The sequence below is a fragment of the Telmatherina bonti genome (genome assembly GCF_933228915.1).
Source record: "Telmatherina bonti genome assembly, chromosome: 10".
Taxonomy (NCBI): domain Eukaryota; kingdom Metazoa; phylum Chordata; class Actinopteri; order Atheriniformes; family Telmatherinidae; genus Telmatherina; species Telmatherina bonti.
In genome coordinates this window covers 7,913,561-7,931,060 of record NC_136628.1, presented here as the reverse complement: position 1 = coordinate 7,931,060, position 17,500 = coordinate 7,913,561, and the positions used below count along the sequence as shown (strand labels likewise).

At 44.4% G+C, this 17,500-nt stretch overlaps 2 protein-coding genes across 2 annotated transcripts in view; one reads left to right on the top strand and one right to left on the bottom strand.

The window, feature by feature from the left end:
- The window catches only part of rcc1l (RCC1 like), a 27,726-nt gene extending 21,762 nt beyond the window's left edge, over window positions 1-5,964 (top strand). Inside the window, exons 10-12 of the mRNA XM_079247155.1 lie at window positions 1,727-1,900; window positions 4,797-4,882; window positions 5,391-5,964. Coding sequence (XP_079103281.1) covers window positions 1,727-1,900; window positions 4,797-4,882; window positions 5,391-5,468 — 338 coding nt within the window. The 3' untranslated portion in view covers window positions 5,469-5,964. The remainder of the gene's footprint in view (window positions 1-1,726; window positions 1,901-4,796; window positions 4,883-5,390) is intronic.
- A 5,445-nt stretch (window positions 5,965-11,409) lies between these two features.
- Window positions 11,410-17,500, bottom strand: part of castor2 (cytosolic arginine sensor for mTORC1 subunit 2) — a 35,254-nt gene continuing 29,163 nt past the window's right edge. The window contains exons 8-9 of the mRNA XM_079247941.1: window positions 14,787-14,881; window positions 11,410-14,703 (exon numbers count right to left, since the gene is read on the bottom strand). Of these exons, the coding sequence (XP_079104067.1) occupies window positions 14,641-14,703; window positions 14,787-14,881 (158 nt within the window). The 3' untranslated portion in view covers window positions 11,410-14,640. The remainder of the gene's footprint in view (window positions 14,704-14,786; window positions 14,882-17,500) is intronic.

Here is a 17,500-nt window from a genome sequence, read left to right as displayed (position 1 = left end):
TTTGGGCCTGCCAGCTCTGACCGGCTTCCTCCCCCACCATCTGAGCCAACTCACCACCAGGTGGTGATCAGTTGACAGCTCCGCCCCCCTCTTCACCCGAGTGTCCAAGGCATGTGGCCGCAGGTCCGACGATACGATTACAAAGTCGATCATCAAACTGCGGCCCAGGGAATCCTGATGTCAGGTGTACATATGGACACTCTTATGCTGGAACATGGTGTTCGTTATAGACAATCCATGACGAGCACAGAAGTCCAATAACAAAACACCATTTGGGTTCAGAGGGGTGGGACCATGCCTCCCAATCACTCCCCTCCAGGTCTCACTGTCGTTGCCCACGTGAGCATTGAAGTCCCCCAGCAGAACAATGGAGTCCCCAGAAGGAGCACCCTCCAGCACTCCCTCCAAGGACTCCAGAAAGGGAGGGTACTCTGAACTGCTGTTCGGTGCATAAGCACAGACAACAGTCAGGACCCGTCCCCCCACCCGGAGGCGGAGGGAAACTACCCTTTCATCCACCGGGGTAAACCCCAACGTGCAGGCACCAAGCTGGGGGCTGATGAGAATGCCCACACCTGCTCGGCGCCTCTCACCATGAGCAACTCCAGAGTGGAAGAAGGTCCAGCCCCTCTCGAGGGTACTGGTTCCAGAGCCCAAGCCATGCGTCGAGGTGAGTCCAACTATATCTAGTCGGAACCGCTCAACCTCGCGCACGAGCTCAGGCTCCTTCCCCACCAGAGAGGTGACGTTCCACGTCCCTAGAGCCAGCTTCGGCAGCCAAGGATCGGACCGCCAGGGTCCCCGCCCCTTGCTGCCGCCCAGCTCACATTGCACCCGACCCCTACGGCTCCTCCCGCAGATGGTGAGCCCACGGGATATATATATATATATATATATATATATATATATATATATATGTGTGTATATATATATATATATATATATATATATATATATATGTGTATATATATATATATATATATATGTATTTAAAATATAAGATTATTCACATGATATCAAATGAAAATAAAAGATAAAAGAAAATAAAAGTAGAATATCAAAACGAGACATAATCGCAGAGTTGCTGCAGCCTGACATCTGATTGGCTGCCGGGATCATGTGACACAGAAGTGAGAAATTCCATGTTTTCGTATCAGCTGATGGACCTTTCAATACTCAGCAAGGAATCGAATCGGATATTTTGACAGGCAGATATCGAAGTATAAACTCCAGAGTATCGATTCGCCCATCTGTAATAAGAAAGTTTGGTGGAAAAGCAAGCTCGGTTTGAGCGCAGGTTGTTTGGATTTACAGGTTTTAGGGAGTTTTTCTTCATCTGACAGCTTAGTAAATCCTTTCCAGCAGCTTCATCTGGTGGTTTCAGACATGGGACTGGGAGGCTCAGCAGCTGATGAGATGCCGTGACATGACTCCGTTTCAGGGGAACATCAGCGGACTCATCCAGACTCTGTGTGGGGCTGTTTCCATGTGAGCCGCCCCACACGGTCTCTTCAGGGTCCAAACTGTCTGAATATTCCCATAATCACACATTTTTTAGTCAAATTATTTAATGAACTTTGTTAACTCGGGAACACACTCTTATTATTGTGCATTATTTATGTGAGGATGACTACTGACACTCAGCGACGCGAAGAAGAAAGATATCTTTCTGTCCCTTCCAGGGTTCAATGTTTACATTTGTCACATTTTGACTTCATCATTCCAGAAAAAGGGGAGGTGTTTGTTTGGGGCTATGGAATTCTGGGAAAAGGCCCGAAACTCTCGGAGTCTTCAACCCCAGAGAAGATCCCCTCCACACTGTTCAGACGCTCTGAGTTTAACCCCTCGGCTGCCGTCTCCAGGATCAGGTGTGGCCTCAGCCACTTTGCTGCAGTGACGGGTGAGTCTGTCCACATATAAACTCCGCCGTCTTCTCCTGTTTTGATTCAGGTTCACTTAACTTCCTGTTAGGATAAGAGAAATCTAGCTCTTAAAAACGTAAAAATACTTAATTGTCGTCCTCTCTGGTCTGAAACATTCAAACATCTGAGACTGGTGGATTATTCCCTCCTTTTATAAAGCTGTTGTAGATCATTGGAAGCCTGTTCAGTCTCCTTTACAACCAGGTAGAACTTGTAAGGATGGTGTGGAATGGGCGACACTACCAAATCCCACCAGTAATGCACCAAAATCCTTGTAATATTCTGCTGTTGGTGAGTTTCTTGGTGGATTGGATGATTACACTCTGCTGCAGGCCATTTTTTCACATTATTCCAGTGTTTCTCTGCCCTGCATGTTTTATAGGTAAGCCTGCTTTAAAACATCTAAAAGAAATGAGCATCTCGTTAGCGGGTGTGTGTTGGAACCAAGCGGCAACCTCCGGCGGTAAAAAGTGGAGCCGATGCGGAAGTGCATAAATATGCAGTTCCCCCTTCATCCACTATGGGCTGCAAAACAGAGCGAATCCCCATAGACTGCCATGTTAAAAAGACCAACTTTACAGCAGAAATAAACATGTTTACAGCCTGGTTCAAAAATCCATTTTAGGTTTAATAGGTCAGGTTTACCTTCATGACAACTGTGGGGGTAGTACATTTTTTTCTAACTCGCCCGTTTAAAAGTAATTTAGTCTCGAAGTTCGACATATTTAGGGGCATGTCCTTTTGATTGACAGGTACCCAATCTCCCGCTTCAAGTCAGAAGAACGTAGAACCACCGCAGTTTTTAGCCTGTTAACAACATGACTTAGCTTTAGCCCGCTTACCTCCGTTAGCTGGTTAGCTTCCGTTATTTCCGGGTTAGCTCGGTTAGCTTTTAGCTACAGAAAGCTCGGAGTTCGCTCGATGTCAATCATCCATCGTGACGCTCACAGCCCCCCTCTCAGCTCCACCTCTTTGCGCATATTTGTATTTGCCGGGCGAGACGACACGCACGCCCCTGCCAAGATGGTGATGGTAGGAACCGCCCACCGAGCTTCAGTTCAGCTCTTCAGAAACCTATTGGTGACGTCATGGAGGCTCCGCCCATCTCTATATACAGTCTATGGTTGGAACACATGGAAGACATGCAGGGTGGTGCTACTCTGGACCCAGATCAAGAAACAGTCCAGTATTAATTTTTTTCCACCATCAGGGACCTCAGTAGTGATGAAGATGCATGCACTGCTACAGCAGCTTGGCTCCTCCTCCCTGTGTTGATGGGTTGGCATCCCAGTTGTACTGGCTACACTGAGCAGCACCACCAGGTTGATCCTGTAAGTGTTCAGCCGGGTTGAGGTCTGGAGGCAGGTCACTCCCAGATATGCAGGTTCTCTGTGATGGTTCTGAATCTGTGGGGAAGATTGTTGTCGTCAAGGATGATGGAGTGAGCTCCCGGATTCCGTCTGTCAGTCAGTCTGTTTCCAGTCTGACATCTGTCTTCGCTGCCCTGCAGCATCCTGTGGCTGGGAGACGGAACTAAAGGGTGCTGCATCACATGCTAACAGATGAATGGAAGCACACCGGTCATTTCTGTGGCTGATTCAGCAAAGGACACAGCTGGATGCTCGATTAGCCAATGATGGGGGTTGCATGGCTGGGAGAACTGGGAAAGTTCTTTAGTGCTTCTTTAAAAGTGAACACGAACAGGAGAATATTGCATTTTTTAAGGTGCGAGCCACTTGCACAGCTGCATTGCTCACTTTACTGAAGCACCATCTTTCCATTTTCTACCCGCTCATAGACTGTATAAAAGATGGGCGGAGCCTCCGTGACGTCACTTGTAGGTTTCTGAAGAGCTGAATTGAAGCTCGGTGGGCGGTTCCTACCATCACCATCTTGGCAGGGGCATGCGCGTCGTCTCTTCCGGAAAATGCAAATATGGGCAAAGAGGTGGAGCTGAGAGAGGGGCTGTGAGCAACATGGTGGATGACTGACATCGAGCGAATTTCGAGCTTTCTGTAGCTAAGAGCTAACCGAGCTAACCCGGAGATAACAGGAGCTAACCAGCTAACGGAGGTAAGCGGGCTAAAGCTAAGTCACGTTGTTAACTGACCAAAAACGGCGGTTGTTCTACGTTTCTCCTTCTTGAAGCAGGAGATCTGGTACCTGTCAATCAAAAGGACACGCCCCTAAATATGTCGAACTTCGAGATTAAATTACTTTTAAACGGGTGAATTAGCTACCCTAATTATGCAGAATTTTGAGATGAAAATACTTCTAAACAAAGGAGTTAGAAAAAGATTCACTCCCCCACAGTTGTCATGAAGGTAAACCTGACCTATTAAACCTAAAATGGATTTTTGAACCAGGCTGTAAACATGTTTATTTCTGCCGTGAAGTTGGCCTTTTTAACATGGGAGTCTATGGGGTTTTGCTCTGTTTTGGAGCCCCTAGTGGATGAAGGGGGAACTGCAGGTTATTGGACTGGAGGCTACCACTTGGTTCTACCTCGCTGCAAAAAAGACTGATCAGGTTTTCTAACCACGTAAAATGCAACGCTGTAATTAAACTAATCAAGTTTGGAATGTAAATTTTAAAAAAAACCAATCAGCTTCTGCAGAACCACTGCATTTGGATGTCGATGATGGTCTCCCCTCTGGTTCTGTGATGTTTTTGATCCTCCTCTTCAGGTTAAAGGTCACATTGAAGGCAAGAATAACCTGATTTCTTGTGGCAACTTTCAGCCCAACTTTACTAAGTTTGGTCGTCTTGACGTCTCCTCAGACTAAAACGTCTGATATGTTAGAAACTGCAGCTGCTTTGTGCAGCAGGCTTCTCAGCCTCACAGCATGATGGCGTCCGATGCTTCCCTTCCAGATCGAGGCGAGCTCTTCGTTTGGGGGAAGAACATCAGAGGCTGCTTGGGCATCGGGAATAAAGAAGACCAGTACTTCCCATGGCGGGTAAGACGACACTGATTCAATATTAGTCATGCAAACAGAGATTCATCCCTGCTGCTCGCAGACCCTTACAGTCCCAGTGCTTCTTCTTCACTCAGAATAAGTTTCTTCATACAAGTGTGGTCTCATTAGTCATGCTCGCTGCGCGTGTGTGTGTGTGTGATGATCCGAGCATCTGGGAGTGAATTTTACGTTTCACTACTGAAAAGATTGTCTTGGTAAAATGTGTGTAAAGGTATTATAAATCTCTCCACCTGCGACCCCCCCGGGGAGCTCTACAGACGTACATTAGCATTTAAACAGGATTTGGGGGCGTTGAGCTCTGTGTTTTCCACCATGTGGAGTCCCTGGGTCGCTCGGAGCTAAAGGAAAGAAAATAAATCGCTCCTCGCCCCTCCCAGTACAGAAAAATCCCCCTTTTCTGTTTTTCTCTGTTAATCCAGAACTAAACCAGGAAACAATGAAAACTTTTGTCCTGATTTCTCTAAGTTCAGCCTCTGTGTGCCGTCAGGTCACCGTGCCGGGGGAAGTGGTGGATGTAGCGTGTGGTGTCGACCACATGGTGGCGCTGGTGAGGTCCTTGCTGTGAGCTCCAGCGAGGGAGATGCTGGATGTTTGGATGAGGCCTCCTGCTGACCCCCGTCAGGGCGGAGGGAGCGATCGGAGCTGGACTGGAGGCTGGAAACCAGCTGCTCTCCGCAGGCGGAGGACCTCGGTGTCCTTCGGTCACGCAGTGACGTCAAGCAGAGCTCAGGACCAGCTCATTCTGACACAACTCACTCTCTCCTGCACGGATTCAAGCACAGAGACGTCTAAAGCTCGGTTTATTGACAGGAACCAGCAGCTAATTGATTTCTTAAATATTTTACAAATCGATTCATCACTTCTCAAACCAAACATTGAAGATCTGGGACTTTTTCTCCCAAGACTTGTTCTGATTTGGATAAAACATTGGACTGTTTTAGTGCCCAACCTGCTGATTTTATGCTAAGTTTCTCATTACATCCCCTTTTCTCTGTGTTTAAAGGAGGAGGGTGTTTTGCAGAGTGGGATTATCCACTGCAGGGAAATAAATCTATTTTAAAACTCTGTCATGTGAAAATGAAGCGGCCTGATCTCCTCGCCCTCTGCGAATGGAGGTGAGAGGAGAGAAAACAGATTTCAGGAACTACACTTGTGTCGATGTATATATCCTACATTATAATAAAGACTTTTGTTTTTCCTGTGCCTTTTTAGCTTCTTCTCAGATTTCAGACAGTTTTTCTGATTGACAGCTCACTCTGGCCAATAGGAGCTTTCATATCTTCTGCATTTAAACTCAGCTGTGTGTCAAAAACTAAACATTTAGTTAGTTACCTCATAATTTTATCACATTATAACCCAGGAGCCTGACTGGTCGCCTTAATTCCTGCAGAAGTCCAGAAACTCTTATGAAAACCTGAGAATACGCGTTATTTTAGCTGTTACCACAGTTATACCAGAAATGATCCATCTATCTATCCATCTGTCCATCTATCCATGTATCCATCCATCCATCCATCCATGATCTTGGGCCCCAGCCCACCTACCAAGGTCCTGTAGATCAACTCACTGCAGAGATTTTATTTCTTTTTCTGGTAAATATGTTTCTTAAAGAGGATATGTAAAATGAAAATGTGTAAATGATGAACAGAGGATATATTGGAGCTGCTGAAGGATGAACAGGTTGGTTGGTTGAGCCTGAGTGAATAAACTAACAGTTATTAGAAGGGTTGAGAAATGGTGAAAATGCAGGAAGGAGGGAACCGTCAGTGGGTTTGCATGAAAATGTTTAAATCCATCAATGATGTTTAATTTATCATCTGACCCAATCTTCATAAAAGCAGTGTGAGATAATACAAACAAGTTGACTTTATAAACTACTTCTCCACTTGTTCAGTTGTAGTTTGAGATTGTGATGAGGTTTTCTTTTTTTAAATTTAACTACTAGTTTTATTGTTTAAATGGTTTTTATAGGACTTTTCCATGCTACTGAGCGACAGACGCTTTTCTGTTCAGATTGAAGGAACGCCCCCAGTCAGGGGTCCATTCTAGGTTCAGTTCTCTTATTATTTACATTTTTCTCCAGGTTCTAATAAAAACACGGCACCTTCCACAGTTCTGCAGATGAATAATGTATGAGTGACGAGAAGCATCATCTAAGTTTTATTAGACGAATTAAAGGATATTAAATCTTAAAAGTCACAAAACTTCCTGAAGCTAGACCAGGACCAGACTGTGGCTGTGTTTGGGCCTCCAAACCTCAAGAGTTGCCACCTGCCTAACGCTAAAGCAGATCATCTATAGAAGAAACCTAGGAGTGATTGTTTTTATCAGAGATTTTAATTTGCCAGATAAATGCAGCCAGCGCCGTCAGCTCTGGGTTTTCATGCTCCAGTGTTGTAGAGACTTCTGTAAGAATCCTCATCTAAGTTGGGTCATGTTTCTGCTGCCTCGCCTGCAGCCTGCTGGAAATGCAGCTGCTTGACTCTTAACCTTTTAAAGCCTGAGGTCCTCCACTCTGAGAACAGATGGTGCTAAACTGTGCCAAAATATCCATCTTGGAGACCTCTCCTGATCTGTAACCTTGCACTAGGAATAGTATCTCCATCAGTAAACAGACAAAGTCATGGAGATGGAAGTAGAGGTGCAGGAAGTGGAAACTGATTGCATGACGTTGAACCAGATTCAGTATAAACATATACATCGACCTGTATACACGCACACACACACCTCAAACTTTAATTTCCGGCCTTTAATTCTTTTATTTCTCTCCCTGTCTTCGTACATGCTCCTTCCTGCTTCTGACATCTTACATTTTTTGCAGGCATGGATGACATTGTATTTTTTTTTTCATTGTATGTTTCCGTCCATCTGTCCGTCCGTAAAACTGCTTAGTCCAATGAAGGATGGTGGGGAAGCTGGAGGCTATTCCTGCCATCGCTGGGTGAGAGAGGAAGTGTAACCAGTGACGGTGGTTGCAGATTAGCCTTGGCCACAGAAACCTGTATGCATGGTATTTACTCATTAAACTATGTTAAATAAACATGTAAATACATATATTTTCAAAACTCAATTTATATCTGCTTTACTTTATTGCAGTTGTCTTTTGCAGACACAACACTCCAGCATCAGACTCCTGCAGCCGTGCTGCTCCGAGGAACGCTGCAGAAAGTCGTTCCTGTCGTCTCCCATCATGAAACACAAAGTTGGAATTAATGCATCGTCTCAGAAGCACTACAGACCTATTCAGTTACATTAACTGTGTTTTTATTTTGATTTATTTTGATTTCATATTTATGTGAATATGTTTGCTTCAATGTGTGTGTGTGTGTGTATGTAAGATTTTCTCAGTATATGGTATTTATTAGGGGAGGGAAATTGAATCGAAAAAAAATCAAATATCAAGATTTTTTGCTTCACAATTTCAAAATCAATTTTTAAACAAAAAAAAAAAAAAAAAGATTTTTTTCAAGTAAATAAAAATAATCTACCATAATTTTTTTTCTTTTTTTTTTTTTAATTGATCTTTTTACTTGTCTTCTTGGGCATTATAGCAGCAGAATGATGGTCTGGCTACTGGGTTGTTTTTTCCTCATTGAAATGAAGAAAAATGATAAACAATAAAAGTTTTTCACATTTTCTTTTTTGAGTCTTTAGTCTATAAAAATCAGAAATGTCGAAGAATTGTGAGAATCGCAATTTAAATAAAATCGGCACAAAAAAAAAAAGAAGAAAATCTAAATCGAACTGTGTTGGGACAAAAGCAAATCGTCACAGCTCCAGTATTTGTTGTTCTCTGATGGGACAGAATTTCTCTACGGGGATAAAATAGATTAAATCTTAAACTTAATCTTGTGTTATGATCTGAAAGAAGTTTAACGGTTAAAGGGCTCGCAGAGATTAACAGTACCATGAAAACGTGATCATATAACACAGAATTGAACTTCTCTGCATTGGTTTCCAGTTTCCAGTGGATGTTCAGAGCTTATAGTTTTTTGTTATTGACTCTTTAACAGTACCTTCTCCACACTGAGACCTTACACAGTAGATAAAAACAAACATTTTTAATAGGTTGTAATGCAGAATGGACTTTTATAAATTTGTTCATTGTCTTCTTTCATGGAGGTCTTGTTTTTAGTTGACATTTTGTGTTTTAAACATGCTTTATGTGAAAAACAAGCATTGCAAGCTCCTTCTCTGGCCTAACTTCTCCTCTGGCTGGAGAAAGCAGATGACAGCAGCTGTGTGTTTTATCTGACCTGAGCAAACAAGGCAGAGGACAGGCAGGTCTGCTGGGATGTATACCCAGTAAAAGATGGACAAATGGGGGGTGAAGGGTTGCTCCAGGTGCAGGAACCCTCCCTCTGCAGAGCCGACATGGTATTTGTGTTTTCTCTCACCAGGATCAGCTTTCTTCTTACATAACCCGTCAGGGTTCTCCGATTTGTCAAGGCCTGCAGATCCCTCTCACTTCAGCATCCCGTTGCTGTTCATTAAGATGCACAGCTGAGTCGCAACTTCAAACATTCACAAGCATCATCTTTCAGCATTTCTCTTCATGAATCTGAGATTTTGCTTTTTTCCTGAGACATGAAACTGTGAATCGCTCCTCCAGCAAGCAGCTCGCCCTCAGAAAACAACCAGGTTAAGTCAACCAAGTCCTCTAAGTGCCAACGACAAACACATGAAAGCCACTGAGCTTACACCACACCTGTCTCCATGGCAACTACAAGCACACAAAAGGAAGGACCCCGCATCCTCCCAGTTCAGCCTTTTGTGCTCTGCGTGGTAAATCATTAATGGCCGGCCGATGCGTGACCTGCGTGTTTGTCTGACCCCGTGTTCGGCTGAGCATACTTACCTTTCTCAGTAGTCCACAGGTGCATCTCAGATTATGTTTTGTAGAGGTCAGAGTAATAAAACCCCTACATGAAAGCTGTAATTAAACCTGACCGTACAGGACATTAGCTTTAGCTTTATGTTTTGATGTAAATGTTCATGTAAAATGAAACTAGATTTGAAAAAGAAAAATGGATATATATCCTCTTACAAGTAAAAACTCTTAACCCTTTATAGGGCACTCAATGAAATACCTCGAAATTAGACATTTTAACCTAAAGTTGTGTACCAAGACTTCCCTTCTGTTGTTGCATTAACAAAAAAAATTAGTTTCATGCTGATTATGAAAGAAAACGAAGTGGTCACTTGCCCCATAAAGGGTTAAATAAACAGAGTACTATAAAATCAGTGCTTCTGGGGCCCCTGCTTCGACCTTTCAGCCGTGCCGGAGCCTTCTATGACACAAACTGGTATTTATGACCCAGTGAACATTTGGAGTGATATGTAGTGAAAAGGAAGCATGTCATCAACCTGACTGTGGTCTCCCTTATGTTCTGTGGCAGCTGGTCTGGACATATTCGCATGTTAACATTCATGTTTTACTGGATTTTCCTCCATATCGACATGAAGCATCACACAGTTGCTGCACATCATGATGAGAATCTCCCGTTCCACCACATCCCAAAGCTGCTCTGCTGGACTGAGATCTGGTGACTGTGGAGGCCGTTGGAGGACAGTGAACTCATCTTCATGGTGGAGATGATGTGAGCTTTGTGACATGGTGCATCATCCTGCTGGAAGTTTCCATCAGAAGATGCTACACTGTGCTCAGAAAGGGATGGACAAGGTCAGCAGCAGGACTCAGGTAGGCTGTGCTGGTTAAACCATGTCATACTGGTACTAAGGGGACCAAAGTGGGACCAGAAAACCTCCCCCCACCATTCCACCAGCAGCAGCCTGAAGCGTTGATCCTGACAGCAGGATGGATCCATGTTGTCATGATGTTTCCAGCAGATTCTGATCCTACCATGTGAATGTGGAGCTGAACTGGAGACTCAGACCAGCAACGTTTCTCCATCTTCTATTGTCCAGTTCTGGTGAGTCTGTGTGAATTGTAGCCTCAGCTTCCTGTTCTTACTGACAGGAGGGAACCCGCTGTGGTCTTCTGCTGCTGGAGACCATCTGCTTCCAGGCTGGACGTGTGTGTTCATATTCTGCATATGTTGGTTGTAATTTTAACTCTAGACATGCTTGTGTGTGAAAATCCAAGTCAATCAGCAGTTCCTGAAATAACAACCACGTTCAGTCACTTAAATCCTCCTTCTTCCTCAGTCTGAAGTCATCTTCAGCATCCCTAATTGAGTTGCAACTGGCTGATTAGATGTTAATGCAGCAGGCGGTTTATTACTGTAAATCTCTTAAGCCAAAGGCAGAGATCAGGTATTTTCCAGATTGTTCTAGCTTCAGAAACTGCCTTCTTTCCTCAGTAGTAAAAAAAACAAACATCATCAGTCCTGCTTTTATCCCTCCTGGTCCATGTTGGGGATCCCTGCTGCATATATTTCCATTCATATCCCATCCTAACCTACTAAGGTAAAAGAAAAAAAATTAATGAGAGCATTGTTTACACTTTTATTTTATTTTTTTTCCCCACACATAATCTGGAGGCTCTGAAGACCAGACTGGGCAGAGATGTCACCAGTTTATTGATTCAAGTACACATTAGGAACAGATAGCAGACTGCAGACAACCCCCCCTGTGAGAAAAGACTGACATATGGGTAAAACGCAAAAAAACAGCTTGTTTATTTCCTTTTCACACAAAAAGCTCCAAAGGAAAAGCTTGAAACAGATCTGAAATGGATTTAGAAAAAAACCCTTTTTCAGCTAGTTAGCTAGCTAGTTAGCCGGATAGCTAGCTAGCTAGCTGGATAAAATGTGATCAGAGGAGAGGGTGGGGTTCAGAGTAAGGTGTGCAAAAGAAAGAAAAACATAATCATCACTGTTTAAGACCAACAGAAATGTTTCCATCAGGACAAGGTCGTTCTAGAGTAAATAGCCCTCTCTGTTTTCTCAACAGTACAGCAGGTCTGTGGAGGTGGAACCTGCATTAAAGTGCAGACCGGAGCAGGAGACGGGCAGATTCAAGACCCAAAATGGACCCTCAGGGCTGGGAGGGAAACCTTCCTTCCCCTGCATGAACCGTAGCTTATGTTTAGCATGTCATTACGCTAGCACATGGTCAAAGTGGCTCAGTAATTTATTTCTTCTGTAGATGCAAATCTTCTTTTGACCAATGCATTCATCAACAGGCGTCACTTCGGGTTCACACTGTGAGCAACATCATCATCATCGTCATCATCTGAACGGCAGCAGAAAGCAGCTGAAACTGGAGGCGTGGAGTAAGAAATGGTGGAAGTGGGAGTTTTCCTGCTGTTCGGACACACTTTCTGGTCTTTTATACAGTTGTGCTCATATGTATTCATCCCCTTTCGTTAAAGAAAAGGCTGAATTAACAGTCACTCAAATAACTGGAGACTTAAAAAAAGAGACTAAAAGTTTGCAAAAATATTCAGTGATATAAGACACTGTTTTTTCATTTAACTGAGTTGAAAAAAAGAAAAAAACAAACAAATTGGTTCTGGACAAATTAGAGCACTTTTCTGTTGAACAGTGGGACAAAATACCTGTCAACAGGTGCAGAAGTCTGACAGAGGAACAGAAAACACCTGACTGGAGCGGAAACATTAAACGATTGTTCAACTAAATATGAGTTCATGAGTGATGTAATATGTAATAAATTATCTTATTTGTTTGCTTTTAAAAGAAAAATATTTCTATTGAACCAGAATTAGAGAATAATGTAATGATTTTCATAAAATTTTTTATTATTACTTTAGTCTATTGCAGCTTATTTTACAGGCAGCTGTTTTTTTTCTACTTTAATGAAAGGGTATGAATACGTCTTTGAGCTGCTGGCAGCCAGTGAGACAAAAATTACATCCAGTACATTGAATTTAAATTAAATATTTCCATCATATATGATAAAATTATTCTAAACTAAGATGGAGTGTATTTTTTTTTATATAGTTGTATTGATCCTCATCACACTGTTAAAGTTGTTAATCATAACTTTTCATTATTATTATGGTCCGTCTGTAAACCTGCTGAATTTGCTGTTTAAACTGAGTTTTTAACAGTAATGTTTTGCATCTGTATCAGATTTGTTTCCAGCTTCAGTCACATTAAAACCACTAACTGGTGAAGGAGAAGCTATCGACTGTTTCATGTTCTGGAGGAAAACTAAGACCAGCCATTTTTTCCCTTCATGGAAAAACAACATGTTCTGTTTTGGCTTCCTCTTTATGGTCGACTCGGCTGAGATGGAAACATGCACCAGCTAACTGTCGTCTCATGACAACGTCGCTGCATTTAAAGCAGAAATGGGCGGTGACGTTGCAGAAACGCCCCCGATGCAGAGCCCACCCTAAAACTTTCAAAGTCCCCCCCGTCACCAGACTCCACACGAGGTCCTGAAGCCTTCATGTATCAGCCATGTGCTTTTAATATCACAGATAAGCTTTTAAATTTTCATAAGAAGTGGCGCATCCTCGATTTGATGAAAAATACCTCACCAGTCATAAGTTTGGACACACTTTCACATTAAATCCACTGGGTAAGTGTGTCAAAACATTGGACTGGTAGTGTACTTTATTCATCTCAGAGGGAACTACGGTTACATTTATTTGGCAAGAGTCACAAAGGTGGAGTAAAAGTAGGCGTGTGAAGCACTGGAGTGTAGATGATGGATCAGATTTAAGTTCAGTAATAAAATAATTAAATATTTTGATAATTTAGCTAAGTTTTGTGACAATATCTCATTGAATTGTATCAGAATTAGCAAAATCAGTCAACATCTAACTGTCAATCTCTTAATCAATAAAACATTATATTGCAATCAAACTTCAGATTTACGCCCTGTTTATAACCAACATGCTCATTTTAAAGGCGCAGCACCAAATCACCACCGACGTTGGCGCTACAGGGATCACCATGGTTACCGAGCTTCTATTAAGAGGATGCAACATCAGTTTTATTTTTACTTTAAAATCAATTTTAACGATTAAATATCAAAATAATTAAATTCCACATGATCAAATCATTAATGTTAATACATATATAAAGGAAAAAGCTAAATAAATATTGTGTTTTAATTCAGAGTGACTCAATGTCCAGGCTGCTCACAGTGTAAACACACACACACACACACACACACACACACACACACACACACACACACACACACACACACACACACACACAAATCATCAAAGTAGATCTCTGATTTACTTCATGTTTCACCAGATCAAGCTTTTGATACGGACTTTTGTGTCTGAGGGACCCCAACAATCAGGCGACTAAAAAGGTCTGACTGTCTCTTCTCATCGCATGTTGGGCCTCCTGACAAAGGCATCGGTTTAGGCATTCAAACATCTTGGCACTGAAAAAAATGACCTGTGGAAAAAGAGTTTGATAAATATATATATAACATTTCTTTCATTTTTGAGAGTACATTCGTCATCCTTCCTTGACAGGAAATATGTAACTAATACAGTATGGTGCTGACAGGGGTCAGGGAGTGGCGAGAAGCAGCTTCAGAGAGGAAAAGAAACAAATTCGGTTTGCTAAACTAAAGCAAGAACCGCCAGCAGGCGGCGGCGGAGGAAGCGGGTGGGCTTGGAAAGAAAAGGACGAGTAACAAAGGCCTCCTTCACACACTCCTCCCGCCCTCCTCTCAGAGCCCATCCACTGTAGTCTGATAACAAGCTATTGGCACTTTTTGGACATGATAAAACATGGGAACGAAATGACTTTGGAAATGGTCGTGGCTGCCGGCCTCCTTCACGGTGTCGTGCTCTCGGGCCGCAGAGCTCCGATCACGCTTTGGATGTTCTCTTCGGGAACCTGGAGAAGACACAAGGCTCACAGCGAGGCTGCAGATGTAATGAAGTCGCGTTTAATGAGGATTTGATGGAGGTGTTTCTCACCAGGGCATGGTCGAACTTGAAGGTACTAATGTAGTAAGCCGGAATGTCAGCTGTTGCCAGAGGTTCTGATATCTGAGCCACGATGCCACACTCGTCTGCAAAGAAAGAAAAGACTTTTATTCCCAGTGTGAAGGTGAAGGGAGATGTGTCTGACTGAGCCACAGGACGGCCGAGTTTCTGACCCAAAAAACCTGTAGGGTTTTCCTGCATCAGTGATCCTGCAGATGGAGGTGGGTTGGACTGCTGCGAGGACCTCCAACATTCCTCAAATCACACCAAAATAATCTGAAACGTTCGTGCTGCTGAGAGTTTTGCTTTTGCCACCATGATTTTAAATAAATTAAACGTTCAATGTCTCGATTGGTTGAACACAGCATCAGTCAAAAAAAACTGACCAATGAGAGGCGTTTAATACGCTTTAAGAGCCTCATTAATGAGTTGTGTTTAAATCATCTGGACAAAATGACATCATGAACGACTGGTTACGCTAGTTTTAAACATTCACATGGAAGTAAACATTTTTGATAAAATTTTACTAACCAAAAATATAATTGAATATCATAAATTATTTTAAAAAAAACTTTTTTTAAAAATAAATTTTGAACAAAAACATTAAAGGAAAATTTATTTTGACGTAATTCAAAAGAAAAATTAAAACCTACCAATTGAAGAAAATTTGTTAATAAAAGAAAATTACATGTAAATCGTCTTGTCTTCGTGCCGCTTATCCGGGGTCGGGTCGCGGGGGCAGCAGCCTAAGCAGGGAAGCCCAGACTTCCCTCTCCCCAGCCACATTTGCCAACTCTGCGGGGGGGATCCCGGGCGTTCCCAGGCCAGCCGAGAGATATAATCCCTCCAGCGTGTCCTGGGTCTTCCCCGGGGTCTCCTCCCAGAGGGACGTGCCGGGAACACCTCACCAGGGAGGCGTCCCGGAGGCATCCTAACCAGATGCCCAAGCCACCTCAAATGGTTCCTCTCGATGCGAAGGAGCAGCGGCTCTTCCCGGATGACCGAGCTCCTCACCCTATCTCTAAGGGAGAGCGGAGGAAACTCATTTCAGCCGCCTGTATATGAGATCTTGTTCTTTTGGTCACGACCCACAGCTCATGACCATAGGTGAGGGTAGGAACGCAGATTGACTGGTAAATCGAGAGCTTCGCCTTCTGGCTCAGCTCCTTCTTCACCACGACAGACTGGTGCAGAGTCCGCATTACTGCAGACACCGCACCGATCCGTCTGTCGATCTCACGCTCCATCCTTCCCTCACTCGTGAACAAGACCCCGAGATATTTAAACTCCTCCACTTGTGGCAGGACCTGACTCCCGACCCGGAGAGGGCAAACCACCCTATTCCGGCTGAGGACCATGGTCTCAGATTTGGAGATGCTGATTCCCATCCCGGCCGCTTCACACTCGGCAGCGAATCGCTCAAGTGAGAGCTGGAGATCACGACCAGATGAAGCCAACAGGACCATGTCATCTGCAAAAAGCAGGGACCCAATCCTGAGGCCACCGAGCCGGATCCCCTCAACACTTCGGCTGTGCCTAGAAATTCTGTCCATATAAGTTATGAACAGAATCGGTGATAAAGGGCAGCCTTGGCGGAGTCCAACCCTCACTGGAAACGAATCCGACTTACTACCGGCAACTCCCATGCCCCCTCCAGGACCCCAAAGAGGGTATAGAGCTGGTCCACTGTTCCGCGGCCAGGACGAAAACCGCACTGCTTCTCCTCAATCCGGGATTCGACTATCCGGCAGACCCTCCTCTACAGGACCCCTGAATAGACCTTACCAGGGAGGCTGAGGAGTGTGATTCCCCTGTAATTGGAACACACCCTCCGGTCCCCCTTCTTAAAAAGGGGGACCACCACCCCAGTCTGCCAATCCAGCGGTACTGCCCCCGATGTCCACGCGATGCTGCAGAGTCGTGTCAGCCAGGACAGCCCCACAGCATCCAGAGCCTTAAGGAACTCCGGGCGGATCTCGTCCACCCCTGGGCCCTTGCCGCCAAGGAGCTTTTTGAGCACCTCAGCGACTTCAGCGCCAGAGATAGGAGAGTCCACCCCTGAGTCCCCCAGCTCTGCTTCCTCATCGGAAGACGTGTTGGTAGGATTGAGGAGGTCTTCGAAGTATTCCTTCCACCGACCCACAACGTCCCGAGTTGAGGTCAGCAGCTCCCCACCTCCACTGTACACAGTGTTGATGGAGCACTGCTTCCCCCTCCTGAGCCGCCGGATGGTGGACCAGAATCTCCTTGAAGTCGTCCGGAAGTCTTTCTCCATGGCCTCGCCGAACTCCTCCCATGCCCGAGTTTTTGCCTCGGCAACAGCCAAAGCTGCATGCCGCTTAGCCTGTCGGTACCCATCAGCTGCCTCCAGAGTCCCACAGGCCAAGAAGGCCCGATAGGACTCCTTCTTCAGCTTGACGGCATCCCTCAGTGCTGGTGTCCACCAACGAGTCCTGGGATTACCGCCATGACAGGCACCAACGACCTTACAGCCACAGCTCCGGCTGGCCGCCTCAGCAATAGAGGCACGGAACACAGCCCATTCGGACTCAATGTCCCCCACCTCACTCGGGACATGGTTGAAGCTCTGCTGAAGGTGGGAGTTGAAGCTCGCTCTGACAGGGGACTCAGCCAGACGTTCCCAGCAGACCCTCACAACACGTTTGGGTCTGCCAGATCTGATTGGCTTCCTCCCCCACCATCTG